Source organism: Papilio machaon, chromosome 3 (assembly GCF_912999745.1).
Source record: "Papilio machaon chromosome 3, ilPapMach1.1, whole genome shotgun sequence".
NCBI lineage: Eukaryota > Metazoa > Arthropoda > Insecta > Lepidoptera > Papilionidae > Papilio > Papilio machaon.
In genome coordinates this window covers 1,919,621-1,934,967 of record NC_059988.1, presented here as the reverse complement: position 1 = coordinate 1,934,967, position 15,347 = coordinate 1,919,621, and the positions used below count along the sequence as shown (strand labels likewise).

The window sequence follows — 15,347 nt, the reverse complement described above, 5'->3', positions numbered from 1 at the left end:
AACAAATGAAAACGGCCCTGGATTTCTATTTTCTATGCCTACATATATTTTTATTTGTACTAAAGCATTTGAATAGAATATTCCGATCCGACCCCCATCTGTGATCTCCAACGTTTCAATAGTTGACCCTACTGATTGTTCACCAGTAGGGATTGCAATCCGGAAAAACGGATCCGGTAATCCGGCGGATCCGGCATCATTTAATGGTTACCGGATCCGGTACCAATATACCGGATCCGAAAACCGGATCCGGTGCTAGCAGTTTGTGGGAAAATAATATAGCTGTTGCATGAGTAGGTACTTTAAATGCGTTGTGCGTATATATTTGCAGCTCTATTAGAAGTCGTTTATCAAAATCTTATTTTCAAAATCAATATTGATTTTCTTTTATTACTTATATTTTTTTACAATTACTTAAAATAATTATTTATCGTAAGTTGATTAAACTAAAGAGTTCTAAACTCATGTTGTGATAATTTTTGCCATTCATTCGTTCGACAGATTCATCAAATCATGATGGTATCTGTTATAATCATAAATACCTATAAGACTTGTTTGTTAGCATTCTCAAATACTTTGATAATTGTAGGACCATAGGGTCCCTAAAGATGATTAAGGACAGACACTGGCTCACCACTACCACACTGGAGCGCAGGCGCACGTCCGCTTCGTACCGCGTTCGTCACTCAACTACCCAGAGACAGCTGTGCCTTCCAGTGTGGTACATGAGACAGTGAATTGTATCTATTCCATAGACACAAACACTACAATAATGATTTTGATCTCATTTCAGTTAATTACGTAAGGTTAATTGTATCTATTAGATATTATAATTACTTGATAATTAATATTGTTACTTATAAATTGATCTATCTGTGAAAGTGAAATCTAGAAAGACTAAGCTACTCGTTACGTCGTAAAATTATTACTAGTTACCTACACTACTAAATTTTAATTGTTGTCTTGGTGTCTATTTGTCTTAACATTGGTTAAGAAATAAAGTCGATTTTATATATTTGTGATTTATTTTTAATAAACTACCTACATATAAGTGCAGTGACACTTGATTAACTTACTTATTTTGTACTAAAAAGCGAAAATCATCTTGATTTAATCAATCCGGTCGGATCCGGTCGGATCCGGCCGGATTGATGGGAATCCGGTCGTATCCGGCCGGACTGAAAATGACGCCGGATTGCAATCCCTATTCACCAGTGCCCGCTACGTTAGAACTACGTTAAATGGAGAAAAAGACGTAAATGTAAATTAAGTATTTTTATATGTTGTACTTATTAAAATATATTTTAATTTTTAGTCTGAGAGAAAAGTATTTTTCAAGGATATGTTTGTATGTAAGGATGTACATTCCATTGTGATTATTAGTAGGCTAAACTGCATTACCGATTTTGTTAAGATTCTATTGTATTTTTTCGGTTTATGCATACAAAATATGTTCGATGACTCTTGTATACAGGCATGAAAATTATACATATTATTAGATACAAAGACAACTGTTGTTATTGTTTAAAAAAATATTAATAGAATAAGGCTTTTCGAAATCTATTTAGGTACGATAGTTGCTTGTCTAATTAATGTTTAAAAAATACGAAATACTAAAGCCACTTACAACGCTATCCGTACAGACTGTCGTTAGTTCAACATAAAATTGACTGCGCTAGGCTTTACTCGGGCAGAAAATTTGTTCATTGAAAGTTAACCTCTTCACCGAACGCTCCTTTAAAGTCAGAGGATAACAAGTGGACTTCCCGTGTCACTTTTACATTAATTAAAATCTAGTATATTTTTTTTACCAACCCGCACTTGGCCAGCGTGGTTGACTATGGTCTAGTCACCCCTAACTTGGGGCTGGCTCCAAGCCCCTCGGTGGGGACGTATAGTGATCTGATGATGATATTTTTTATTTATGTAGACGATTGGAAACTATGACTAGATAAATATACACTGCATATTTTCGGCAACTCGTAGAGCGTCTGTAGCACTGTACGAAGATACAATTCTACTCATACATTTACCGATCGTTTTTGAGATCAAAATATCCGTTTAAAACAAATTGTTATCTCTATTTTGTCAAAGATAATGACAGGAATGACGATATGTTTTATACAGAGACTGTGGTCTCAGAAACCCACTGTTATACGTGCGTAACATTGTATGTATCACTGAAATCGTAAAACGGGAATAACATTGTACTTTTAACAGGCTCTTAAAATAACCGTAGGGTTGTAATTTTTACATCATATAATATGAGTAGCATTGTATTTCACATAGCTCGTAGATCATTCGTAGCATTCCTAATTTGTTCGTTCGTCTGGGAATACAAAGCTTGTAGTATATTCGTAGCATCACATTTTTTCTTAGCTCGTAGATCGTGCGTAGTAATGTAACTTGTATGTTGATGGTAGAGCATGCGTAGCATTGTATCTTTCACGTAGCTCGACTTTTATAGGATTTATTCTTCTACATAATAATTTTAAATAAATGAAATTTAACAGAAATCTTCAAAAATATTCCATAATATATATATATATATTCGTATAATAATATTCCATAATATATATATATTATGGAATATTATTATACGAATATAGAATATACTTAATGTGATATATATATATATATATATATATATATCAAATTAAGTATACTGAAATAAATGAACAAAACATACAGAAGCAATTTTGAACAATTGTCAGCATTATTTATGTTACTCCGATGGTGCAATGTAGTTGAAAACGAATCCCATTTAACAATGCAATTCGACTTGTACAAGACCAGTCGAAATTTATTCGTTTTGTTACAAAATTTACATCCGACAAACAAGTAAAAATACACGCAGAATATCTGCAACACGGATTTTTTTTACCTCGTCCAATTTATTTTTATCAGTAGAACTGCGCAAATTGGGCATCGCATGTCAGTGATTTTTTATTCTTAGACATGCAACCTACAGAAACCTGCAACCCTTGAATTTTTCATCTTTTAACTCTAATTTCAATCATATGTAGATAATCTTTTTCCTCTATTAATAAGTTTACATCATCCTGATACGTTCCCACGACCGATGACTGAAGTTATAAAATTTTGTATGTATAGGACATCGTTATAACAATTGATTTGTATGGAAATTATACAGTTGTCACTTAATTCAAATACGTATATTACATAAAAATTAATAACATTATGTTATCCTACATTCGAGTATACAAATATTCTTGTTGTACCTGTATTTTATAAAACAATGTACGCTATGATTGAATTAAAGCCAGAACAAAGGTACGCTGCGAGTAGGAGAAGTATAGGAATCCAATCTGTTTTATGATTTTACTAAGGTCATAGGGATGTTCAATAATATCGATACTTTTCGATTTTTTTAACCATCGATTTCCATAGCTGGAATCTGCACAATAACATATTATTATCTATGTTGTTTTAATGACAACGAGAAGGGATCCAAATCACATTATTACAACGGTATTTAAAGCATTCCATTACTCATAAACACCTAACTCGTGACGCACACGTCAACACGCATATTTAAAAAAATATGTTATTTTTACTGAAATTAAATGCTAACTATTGGCTGTTATTTAATATTGTAAGTGTTATAAATATCATATAGATATAGTTATATATGTAGCCGTCGTGTTCATTTAAATAAACTTAAATAACAAAATGTCACATCACTAAGTGCTTTAATTAAAAACATTCAGTTAGATGTATCCAGATGCAGCGCTGCGAGCTGCGAGCACACATCAAATCTTTTTGTTCGTTCCAGCATTAGCAAACGTGGGATAATGCTTATTCTTTCGTATTTAATTAGACAGATGTCTGGGAACATTGAGTTATATTATAATTAAACTTTCATTTGTTTTAATATCCGTATCATTCAAAGTTACCATTTTCAATTTTGATTAACATATATGTTCGAAAATGGTCTAATGAATGAACTCCCTAACTCTGCTAGGCTTCGAAATATGGTATTGTTCTACCATACCTCAGCTTTTTAACCACTAATCACTTAGTTTTATATCATAAGGTGGCAAACCACCACCAACACCACCTAAATACGCCTAAAAAGGGAAGCGATAGCTGCCCGTAGACATCTGCAATTGCAGATGCGTTGCCTACCTTTAATCCACATAGGAGGGAACACACAAAAAGAGCATATATCCTCTTACTATGCGTCCCTTCCTCCATTAAATCCATTTCCCTTTCCTGGATTAAAATTAGCCCTCCGGAACGCACATTAGTGTACAAATAACACTATAAATGTTTACAGAACAACGTACAACATGTCTGTTGAAACAATTTATGCCGCTTGTAAAGCTCCCAAACTAACCGTGTTTCAGCGGAGGAACAATGCATACCCAAATTTCAATGGAAACGAAATAATACGGAGTAAATCCGTAATAACGCCCTAGCCACACTGCCGTTTATACGAAGCAAGGTTGAAATTAAACAAAACACTACGGACTATGGTCCGTTAACCGTCCGTAAAAAAATTGCGTCCGTAAAAACTGATGCGTTTGCGGAACGAAATTTTTTCGCGACAAATTCGATGTTGATATTCGTTCATACAGTATCACTTAACAAATGCGAAGCGGAATTTTTGTTTCGGTTCTGCAACTCTCTCGACGTCAGCGTAATAGGAGCGGGGCGCAAATGAAACGCCCGCGGCTCCGCGTGTACCTTATTATAATGGAACCTATTTAATTGGTACCGTTGTATTCTTTTGCCTTTTACGAAACAAGTATAATTATTTGAAAATTTAATTTCTATTAAAACATATTCGGTTAATTACAAATTTCTCAACTTGAAATATCGTAGCGCTTTCATTGAAACCACTATTAGGATATTGCTCCATCGCCCCAATGCGACAAGTGATTTGAACTGTCTTTAAATTCATAACAGAATATATTCCAACTTAAGCTTCATTTTGTATGAATTATCACGTCCAATTTTATATCTATCACTTGCCAACAACCTAATATTAAATACACCACAAATAATTAAAAAATATAAATACTAAGATATAGACACCGCAGGTATATACATATGCATATGTTGCATAAAATCCTAAAATATCCGTAAGCATGCAAACGTAGCTAAGACGTTTCACGAATTCAATGTACTACAGAACCGCACCTTTGAGAACTTGTATTTTTTCTCTTATTCTGTATCGTTGCGTTTCAACGAGTCGGTTAAAGATTCAAAAGCTCAAACGAGGGAGAATCTCTAGTGGTTTGAAAAAGCTCGGTCACTGGAAAAGTTTTTAGAATAATTAACTTTTGAAGAAAAAAATCTAGGTTACGGTTAATGATTAACAACAACATAATGTAATCTGTAAATCCCATCACCACGAATCTGGAAAGATTGAAGTCAAGACCTAGATTTCCTGATAAAAACGTTAAGTAATTCGATAAGATTAACAATTTTTAGATGTTAATTACACAATTTCTTATTGAAGAAACTTGAAGTACACTAATAAACAAAACATAACCGATAACCAAACAAAACCATGCAAACATAAGAGTTCTGCATTAACCTTTAATAAACCCCAGCACCGTGGCTTTTGCACTTTATTTTTTTTTAATCTATTCTATTTTATGAAAAAAATAATAGCAATATTTCTTCATGATTTGAGATTCAGCAAAATCTATCTGCATTGTACGATACCGCAATGCAGCCTAGTTGTATTCGTCACTGCGCAAATTAAAATATCATTGATCATTTTAAAATAATACGACTTATAAAAATCTTACGACCTATCCTCCCCTATTCAGAACTACGCCATCCTATTTTTCTCTATCTTCCGTACTCTCTTACTCCGTTACCTCATCACTTCGTAAAAAAAGTGGAAAGATCTAACTATAAAAAGCATCGACAATTTCTCAATTAAATTTTAGCTTAAACATATATTAACCCTTATATCTTACGCTGATTTTAGATATTACTAGAAATCATGATTATTGAAATATGATTATGTATAGGCTTTCTTAATGCGATCTTCGCAAATAAATAACAACACACAAGCAGTATTGGCGATACATATTTAAGGATAAAGCGTGCTTTTTTATAACCACGTTGACGTCTGTATCAATCACCAGCGGTCAAAGGGTTAAAACGCGTGTTTAAGTAAACTCTGTCTGGATGTATTTTTTGGAGTATTACATATTATTATTAAGTTTTAGCCCGTTGGTATTTTCTTTAAGATTCCTTAATATACATTTCTTCCAATTAACTTTCGCTTAAGGAAAGGCGTATTGTACATAATCACCAACACTAGGGTTGACACAAGTGCAATGCATTTTGATCACCACAGTTCAATTAAACTATGGAAAAGTTCCATTAAAAATGGTAGGACAATGGAAGTCAAGCACTAACCGTAGGTTTCCGAGACCGAAATCTCCGTTTAAAAAATAATGATTTGGATCAGGATATGTTTTATACAGAAATTTTGGTCTCAAAACCCCACCGTAAGATAGTTAAAGCTAGCTTGCAGTGTGGTCGCTGTCTCTGATCACGGTACGCTCGGTGGATGATGATTTTAAGTTTCAATATCAATCTAGGATAGTTAAATAAGACATCATTACAAAAAACCGTTTAAGCATGTCAAACGTTTCCTTAATATTAATATAATATTTTTTACAAAGATGTTTTCATCTTTGATCAAGCGCGCTTCCATATTGAAACGAGATCTTAAAACTCCGCTGTCGCAAACTCGACGCTTCTAACAGGAATTTAATTAAAATTTTCACGAGAATACGACTCATAAAAATTGTCGTGATAAAAAATGGGAAGAACCGCTGTCGGTGGCTATTTTCAACTTTCCAATTTTAATTTTTAAGTTTTCCATGAGACATCATTGTGAGACATGCCAACAGTATTTTTGTAAAGAAAATAATCCGAATAAAGATAAAATTATTTTATAAAGTACTTTTACTTGGTACTTTACTTTCTGGTATTCTTAAATAAAGTCTGAGTATCAATCATTACCCACTCTGTGGATGCAGAGAGAATATATATTAAACAGGCGCGTAATATGTAGAATCCGTAATCCTTGTCCATTACGATATATTTGTTTAGAATTTTACAAATGTGTTAAAATGGTTTAGTTATAAATTATCATATAATCTTTAAAGCTTTATTACTAGTAAGTAATAAGCAACATTGATGGACATTTTATCATGACTAATAAGTCATGATAAAATGTCCATCAATGTTGCTCATACAAATTTATCAAAAAAGCAACGCATAAAAATTCAAAACATATCTCTAATTTATTCTACTTTGTCGTAAGGACGCGGTTATAATATGTAACGTGTACGCATTCTCAACCCAAGGCCCTGCTCTCTTTATCTCCTTTAATTGTAATAAAATTGAATTGTCGATTTTACAATCAATTAATGGTTAAGCTCCAAAAAATCGATTATCTATACTCATCATAAAACAATCATGGCAACACTGACCAATAATAAATTAACGGTGGCTATTGAGATTTTAAATTGGCTGGGATTCCAGGTGGGTGCTTGGGTGCAATGCGGTGTCGCACAATGCAGTTGAGCTTTGACGAAATGCAATGCATCGGTGCCGGCCGCCGGCCTTTGATGTATAAAGCTGTGTTGTTTGAATGAGCTTTCGCCAGGCCATTGTGGATGTTTGTAGTGATTTAACATTCGCAAATCGTTTGATTCACCTCCGCTGTTGTAAGTTTTTGATCGTTTAAACATTCACAATTTTTTAGTATTACATATTTACATTCTAAACAATGGTGTATTTTCCGTAGGGACTCAAAGTAAAAAATGTTTTGTTAAATAATTATTAATTTGCTAACAAAATCACAAAAATAGCTTTATATTATGCTAACTACTGCGGCTTCTAATCGAATGGAATATGGAACACTATTTTAAATTTCAAATTTTGTGGATTTAATTTTTACGATAGCGACAATAAAGTGACACAAAATGATAAATCTACCTGAATTGCGTATATTTATGAGTACGAGACATTCATACGTGTACGTTGTATTTGTTTGAAGCAATAGCTCCGGTCCATGGGGCAAATGCAAGTTTACTCTCATTGCGAGAATACGGTGAGCCACAGAGCGCGTCGCTGCTTACCAATGGAAATCATTACTACAGTCCTTTAATGGATTGCCATTACACAAGTTTAATGTATCTACTTCATATCAATATAGATTTATATAACACCAGTACCATTTTTATTAAGTGTTGTATGTTACCAGAACAACTAAAGAATCGGCAACTTATACTCCGGCCTCCAGCATTTCATTTAATCGGGTTCCACAGACTTTTTTCTATCAATCAGCGGTCATTTGCGAATTTTAATGAACATATTTGCTTTCATAAATGTATTTATAAACGTCCCACACATTTGAGACCTTATATTAACGACTAGAGAAGTGCTGAAGATTTTAAATATGTGTACAAAAATACTTGATAAGCTAATAACTTTGTCAATTTAATATATGTACTATCTATAGATACTTTGATGGCATAAAATTTGCCCCATTTTATGTTCAACATCTTTATTGAAGAATTGTTCGCGGGAATTCTAATTAAATTCCTTTTCGCAAAGACATCAAGTTTGCGACAATCGAGTTTTAAGGAGCGATTTAAATAGACAAGAATTTACGATTCAATTCAAAACTTTCGCAGTAAGAAAGATACTATATTGTGAAATGTATTATAATAAATTTTACTAACTCTTGACTAATAAAGCAACTACAAAGAGCCGGATGTGGATAGATTATGGTGCAGTACTATTAGCCAATGCCTTAATTATAATTATTGTTTACGTAGGAAACTCTAAAAATAAATTCATAAAAAATTGGTCCGAAATAATTGAGTTATTAAACTGAAACTTAGACAAGTTGCCTTGTTTCCCTTTTGCGGTAAGTGTAAGATGCTACAATGCTTTTGATAAATGCTAAGACAAGATGTGACCAGTGTTAGCCTAATGAAAAATAAAATTGACGCAAAGACCTTCAGCTCCGCGAGCCAGTAATCTTTGGACACTACTGTTTGGTAGTAAAAATAGGTTCATGAAACAATGGACTTCTTAGAAGAAAAATGACTGCTTACAAAATGTAAAAAAAGCACGACATTGTAGACAATTGATGTCAGCTAAGTAGGTCAGTAACGTTTCACTGGGTAAACTACTAGAATTGACCCATTGTAAGAGTGTTGCATCGTCAAGGCTATCGTGTATACAAACTGATATACATCGTCTTCGATATATTGATGTTCGTAATTTATGCAATGCTTGCAAGCGAAAACGCACTAAACAATATAGTACATAACATGCAACTTTCGTGATGGTAATTCAGTGTTTTTCAACTTCGCAAATACTACGTGCAATTATTTTGTGATCACTTTGCTACCCGGCCGATACAAAATAAAGTTGTTCAAATTCTTTCGAGGTAAGAAAGAAAGATTCTTCTATATGTAAGCTCCGCGACATCTCAATGCCCGACCAGTAGTTTGATTACGAGGGGCGAGTGTAATTGCAATACCATTAAAGACCAACTTCATGAGTTTTAAACTTGTTCTTAAGTTTTATAAAAGAAAATCATTTATTTTTTATTCAAATAATTTAAAGTAGATTATTTTTGCTTCCAGTGTTTTAGAAGTAGCAACATTAATTTTGTCTTTGTCACAAACGTCATCCAGTCCCGAACTTGTCATATCTTCTTGTTTTCAAGGAAATTATTGAATATCGACATTAAGAAACAAAGTATTTCAAACTTAAAACGAATCAAATCTAATCATGGCCAACATACCACTAATGTATGCTCAAGAAGATTGTGAACTTGGAGGAAAGGAATCGATAGAGGTAAGAAACTTACGAAATCCATGCAATTCGTCAGCTGACCTTAGCTCTGACAATAATACAATTCTGTTTACTACAATTAATTACCATAATGTACTTATTATATGATTTGCATGCCATAGAAAGTTAGTTGTAACTTGATCCTTACAACAAAGTGATTAATCGTGTTTGTTTACTTTCTAATGTAAAACATGTCGAAGACATTTTGTACATTTTCGTAAAACTAAAAACACTGCTACTGTGTGATGTCGGAATAATCAATACTATTGTGAGAAAATCATAACTTTTCCACAATATCCAGACTTAAATTAACCATACTTAGATCCGAAGTCTTGCAAAAAGCATGCATAAATTTAATGTATGTTTTGTACTCAGGATGATTTTGCGTATCGCAACAATGTGATGAATGCTGACAAGGAGATCCGTTTGGGATTTGTACGCAAGGTGTACGGACTTCTTACAGTTCAGCTGCTGGCTACTGTAGCCATTGCAGGTGTCTTCCTGCTTGTCAAACCAGTACAACTGTTCATACACCAAAAGTATGTATTAAGTGCCAACTACACATAGATATATAAATATATTCAGATGTAGAAAACAAAAATTTCATTAATTTATTTCCAAATAATAATAACTCAAATACATTAGTTTCAATAATTAGAAAGTTTACACGTCACAAACACTTTTTCTCATCAATTTTTATAAAGATAAATGTAGAACACTTGGTATGATATATGAAGATAAATGTTCTTGACTCGTGTAGTGTAGTAGTTACAATAGTCATACGATAAAGTGTATGGACTGCATGGCTCAGTATTGTATATCTAAAGTTTGAACCTAAAACTGGGAAGGTTAGATATAAAATTTAACAGTAAAGTTTTATTTTACTTGATAAAGGAGATAACAGTTAAGATTACATTTCTTCTTGTCTATTCTAAGAAAGCATGTTTTGTAATGCCTAATGCAGATAACAGTAAATAAATAGATAACAGAGTATTTCTTTATCAGATTATATCAGGGATTTCTTTAATGTAAATACTAAGTTACTACTTTTAACTAAAGTATTTTTCATATAAAAAAATCTTTTTTACTAGCTTTCATCAGTAAAATAAAAAAAAAGTGACGACTTGTGAGTGAGTATAGACTATAATCTATATCCGTGATAAATTACAATGATATCTGTTAAACTGTGCAGTTATAGAATAAATATGTGAATCAAATATATACCACAGGAACAATATATATTTCTGTGATACTGTCACATAGTCTATGTTTTCTTCCAGACTGTGTTCTACGTCTATAACAAATTTTGATCTATGTGGCTGTTTGGAGGATACCTTCTAACAAACATCCATCCATCCAAACTTTTGTATTTATAATATTTAAGATGTCTTTTAGATTATATAAACTAGTGAGTTTGTTCAAACAATTGAGAAAGATTTTGCTTTGCTAGTCACCTCAATACAGCAGAATTATTTTGCGTCACTTTTTAAAATAAGGTTGAGATTTGGAAATACACATTTTATTAAGCTAAAATAAAAAATTGAGTGACTTAAGTAAAAGGTTACTTGGCAAACTTATTGAGGAAAATAAAAGGAAAAATTGTCATGACTTGCTTAATAGCATAGATAAACTCAACTTGGAGGGTTGTCTTTTTGTCTGCCTTTAACATAGTTTTGAGATATTTTTTTAAACAATTAAAGATGTTGTGTAAGTTACTTGTTGATTTATTTGTTGTGTTTTCAGTGATTGGATGGTATTTGTTGCCTTCATCTTGAGTATTGTCACATTGTTTGCGCTAATCGCCAAGCGCCGGGATTCCCCTGCGAACTTTTACCTCCTGGCTGCATTTGTGAGTATATTTAATCTAATATATAAAATTCTCGTGTCACAGTTTTCGTTGCCATACTCCTCCGAAACGGCTTAACCCTTAATTCGACGAAATTTTTTGTAACAAAAAAACTGTTTTTTTATAGTAAAGTCATATTTTTGGACATGAAATAAGTACAGGAAAAATGCTAAAAAAAATTATTGCTGGACAGTTTATGATAAACCACATGTCCGTCACAGCGGACATTGTCAAGTATGTAACGAATTAACATGTCCGTTGGGGCGGACTCTACCAAATGACTAACAGAAATGATAAATACAACAAATACACACCAAAAACAAAAATTAATTAATAATTGTAATCAAATATGACTATGAATATAAAAATTATTTTGTATGAAATTTCAAATGGCAATTACGAGGGTTCTTCCCTGTAAAAAATAGTCTTACGTCACATTTCATGCAAAAGACAGTAGTCTTTTTACTACTTTTAGGGCTCAAAGTCTCTTTCATGTTCAAATTCGTCAATGTCTAATAAATTAAGCCATTCCAAAGAAGAAGTTATTGAAGGTGCAGAAGATGAAAAATATGGATCTGGTGAGGGAGATTTGGTGATTTATTACTAGCTTCAGATGGGGCACGATGTTTTGGTACTAAAGCTAATACCTTGTTAATGCGTCCATGCAAATGCTTCAGTAAAAACGCAAAACAACAAAATAAGCATTTATAGAAGAATACATTCAACCACATGTGATATTGTGCAAAAAACAATAAATATAACAAAAAGGCGTTAATCATAGCGTATTTGGCAATGTTCGTCACACCGGACAGCTAGTTTCACGTAGTAATCGACAGTGTCCGGTGTGACGGACAAGAGATTTAGAGCGAGATAAAATAGTGAAAATGAGTGTAGAAGCTCGTGATTATCTTATTTTCCAGATATATATAATATCAGCAATATAAATTAATGCAGACATGGTCTAAAAGTTAGTAAAAATTAATAAAAATAGAACAAAACACCCTGAGCAAAACAGATTACTTCGGCGTCGACGCCATTTTCGACAAAAACTGACATTTTGAGTGTTTTATTATTCAAATTATATTTTTTAATAAATCTGTTATATGTTACCTATGCACTAAAATCAAAATCTTATGTATTTTTCTCTAAACTAGTTCAGTAGATTTTTTTAATTAGTTGTTCGTCACACTGGACACCATCGAATTAAGGGTTAACCAATTCTCATGAAATTTTGTGAGCATATTCAGTAGGTCTGAGAATCGGCCAACATCTATTTTTCCTAACCCCCCCCCCCCCCATTTTTTTTTATTTTTTTTTTTAACTGCGCGCGGACGGAGTCGCGGGCGACAGCTAGTATACAATAAATTTAAGACAAAATATGCTATGTGCATTAAGCCGCGTTCACATTTGCCTGACGTGTTGTGTCGTGATGCTTTCTGTCGTGATGGCTACTGTTCACATCTATGTGACGCGTTATGACGCATTTTTAATCAGTTCCGTTATAGCTCTCGGAGAGTTTACACATTCGCAATGTTTTTTCATGAATCATCCGATTCGGATTCAGATTATGAAGAAGATATGCAGTTATTGGCACTGGCAACACTTCTAATAAAACAAAAAAAGAGAAGAAGATATTGGATACATCCAGTAAATACAAAAAGATAGTTTAGTTTTAATAGATTGATCCTTATATTGTTTATATTTTGTATCATAAATCGCTTTATATTGTCGTACGTACTCGATCAGCTCGTCGTCCATAACTTCTGACGCGTCACAACACAACACGTGCGCGTGCACACTAGTCCGACCCGCTGTGTCGTGTCGCTGCGCCGTCCCCCGCACCTCACCCAACTGACGCGGACCGGGATCGCTACTGACGCGACACGACACAAGCCATCACGACACACTGTGTCAGAGAAGTGTGCACGCAACCATATTAATTGTATGAGACCGATACCTTTCTGACGCATCACGACACAACACGTCAGGCAAATGTGAATGCGGCTTTATCAATCTTTAAGTAACATGCAGAAAAGTAAAAACTATCAGAGTCACTACACCCATAGTATATATGAAGTTATATATCAATTATGTATGTATAAATATATGAACGCAAAAGCGAGGGAAGTATGCACACTCAATGCTCCATATACACAATCAGAGTAATCCATAATCTTTGTCTATACTATTCATATAGTATGATATATGCGGGATACGTAAAAAATCACCGAATGAAAAAAGGTATAGATACTGGGATACAATTATTGTCTGATTTGTTGATAATTTCATTAAATATTTTCAGACTGCAGTCCAAGCGTACACTGTGGGCGTGGTGGTATCATTTTACGATACATTCATAGTGCTACAGGCACTCGCTATCACCTTTGCAGTTGTCTTTTCACTCACTCTCTACACACTCAACACTAAACGTGACTTCTCTTTCATTGGATATGGGTGAGTAATGCTTTTAAGTAAAAAGCATATAATATTTGATGAAAAATAGCCTTCATAATTAGTAGTAAATAAACGATCTAACTATGAGATACCAATCTTTGAATAAAAATTGCCAGATCTACCATTGAAATATGTTTTACTAATCTTTTTAGATTGGTGGCTGGACTCAGCGTGCTCATTGTAGGTGGTCTGATTCAAATCTTCCTTCAGAGCTCCGCATTCGAGGTTGCGCTGTCTTTCGCAGGTGCGATCTTCTTCAGCCTCTTCCTCATCTTTGACACCCAACAGATGATGACCACATTGTCTCCGGAAGAGTACATCCTTGCTACCATCAATCTGTACATGGATATTATCAATCTATTCCTATACATTCTTCGTATCCTAAACGAACTCAATAGAAACTAAATTGCACATTTTTCTTCATATTTTTTAAAACACATGTTCGTAAAGATTTATAAGTTTATTGATGTTAAATTATAATCTACCTTTTTTATTATTTTTGGTTTTCTTGTAGAGTTCAATAGTGAAATCCGAATTAAATTATATTTTTATTGTTTTCAATGAGTTAACATTCCTATATTGTCTATGAAATTTGTAATTTTTTTTCGGTTACTCTAAATTATCTATGCATTTTTCCAATGTTTATATGTACATATATCTATTTATTTCTTCCCCATTATCCTAATTGAATAATGAAAACTTTTATTCATTAAGCATATATGTGATTTCTTACGCACTTAATCAGCACAGTATTATTTTTATTCAGCTTTTTGAAGTTCAGCGCCAGTTTTATCTTTGTGAATCTATCTCTTATTTTTTAAATCCTTTGACGGCCATAAATAAAAATGTTTGACAATGGCATTGATTGTTGTATTAAAATTAAATTATATATATTTGTTTGGAATAATGTAGTTTTATTTTACCAATCTAAATAGACAATATTGCTTTCCTTATTTTACTATGAAATGAAACAATATATTTAGTATTGAGTTGTTTATTACACTAATTTATTACAAATTCACTTAACATACAAAAAAACATGCACAAAATAACATAAATAAAAAGTTACAATTTACAATTGAAAATTACACTTTTTAAAAATTATGAAAATAAATTTTTACATTTCTAGACATAATTTCGCATTTCGTAACAATTTAAACCAATATTACTAAAC

The 15,347-nt window shown here is 32.9% G+C and overlaps 1 protein-coding gene across 1 annotated transcript; it reads left to right on the top strand.

The window, feature by feature from the left end:
- The first annotated feature begins 9,684 nt into the window (after nucleotides 1-9,684).
- LOC106707866 (protein lifeguard 4) lies at nucleotides 9,685-14,606 on the top strand. The gene is made up of 5 exons (XM_014499310.2): nucleotides 9,685-9,876; nucleotides 10,249-10,412; nucleotides 11,617-11,722; nucleotides 14,022-14,173; nucleotides 14,326-14,606. Exons 1-5 carry the CDS (start codon nucleotides 9,811-9,813, stop codon nucleotides 14,576-14,578), a joined length of 741 nt encoding a protein of 246 aa, XP_014354796.1. The 5' UTR covers nucleotides 9,685-9,810; the 3' UTR covers nucleotides 14,579-14,606.
- The last annotated feature ends 741 nt before the right edge of the window (nucleotides 14,607-15,347 follow it).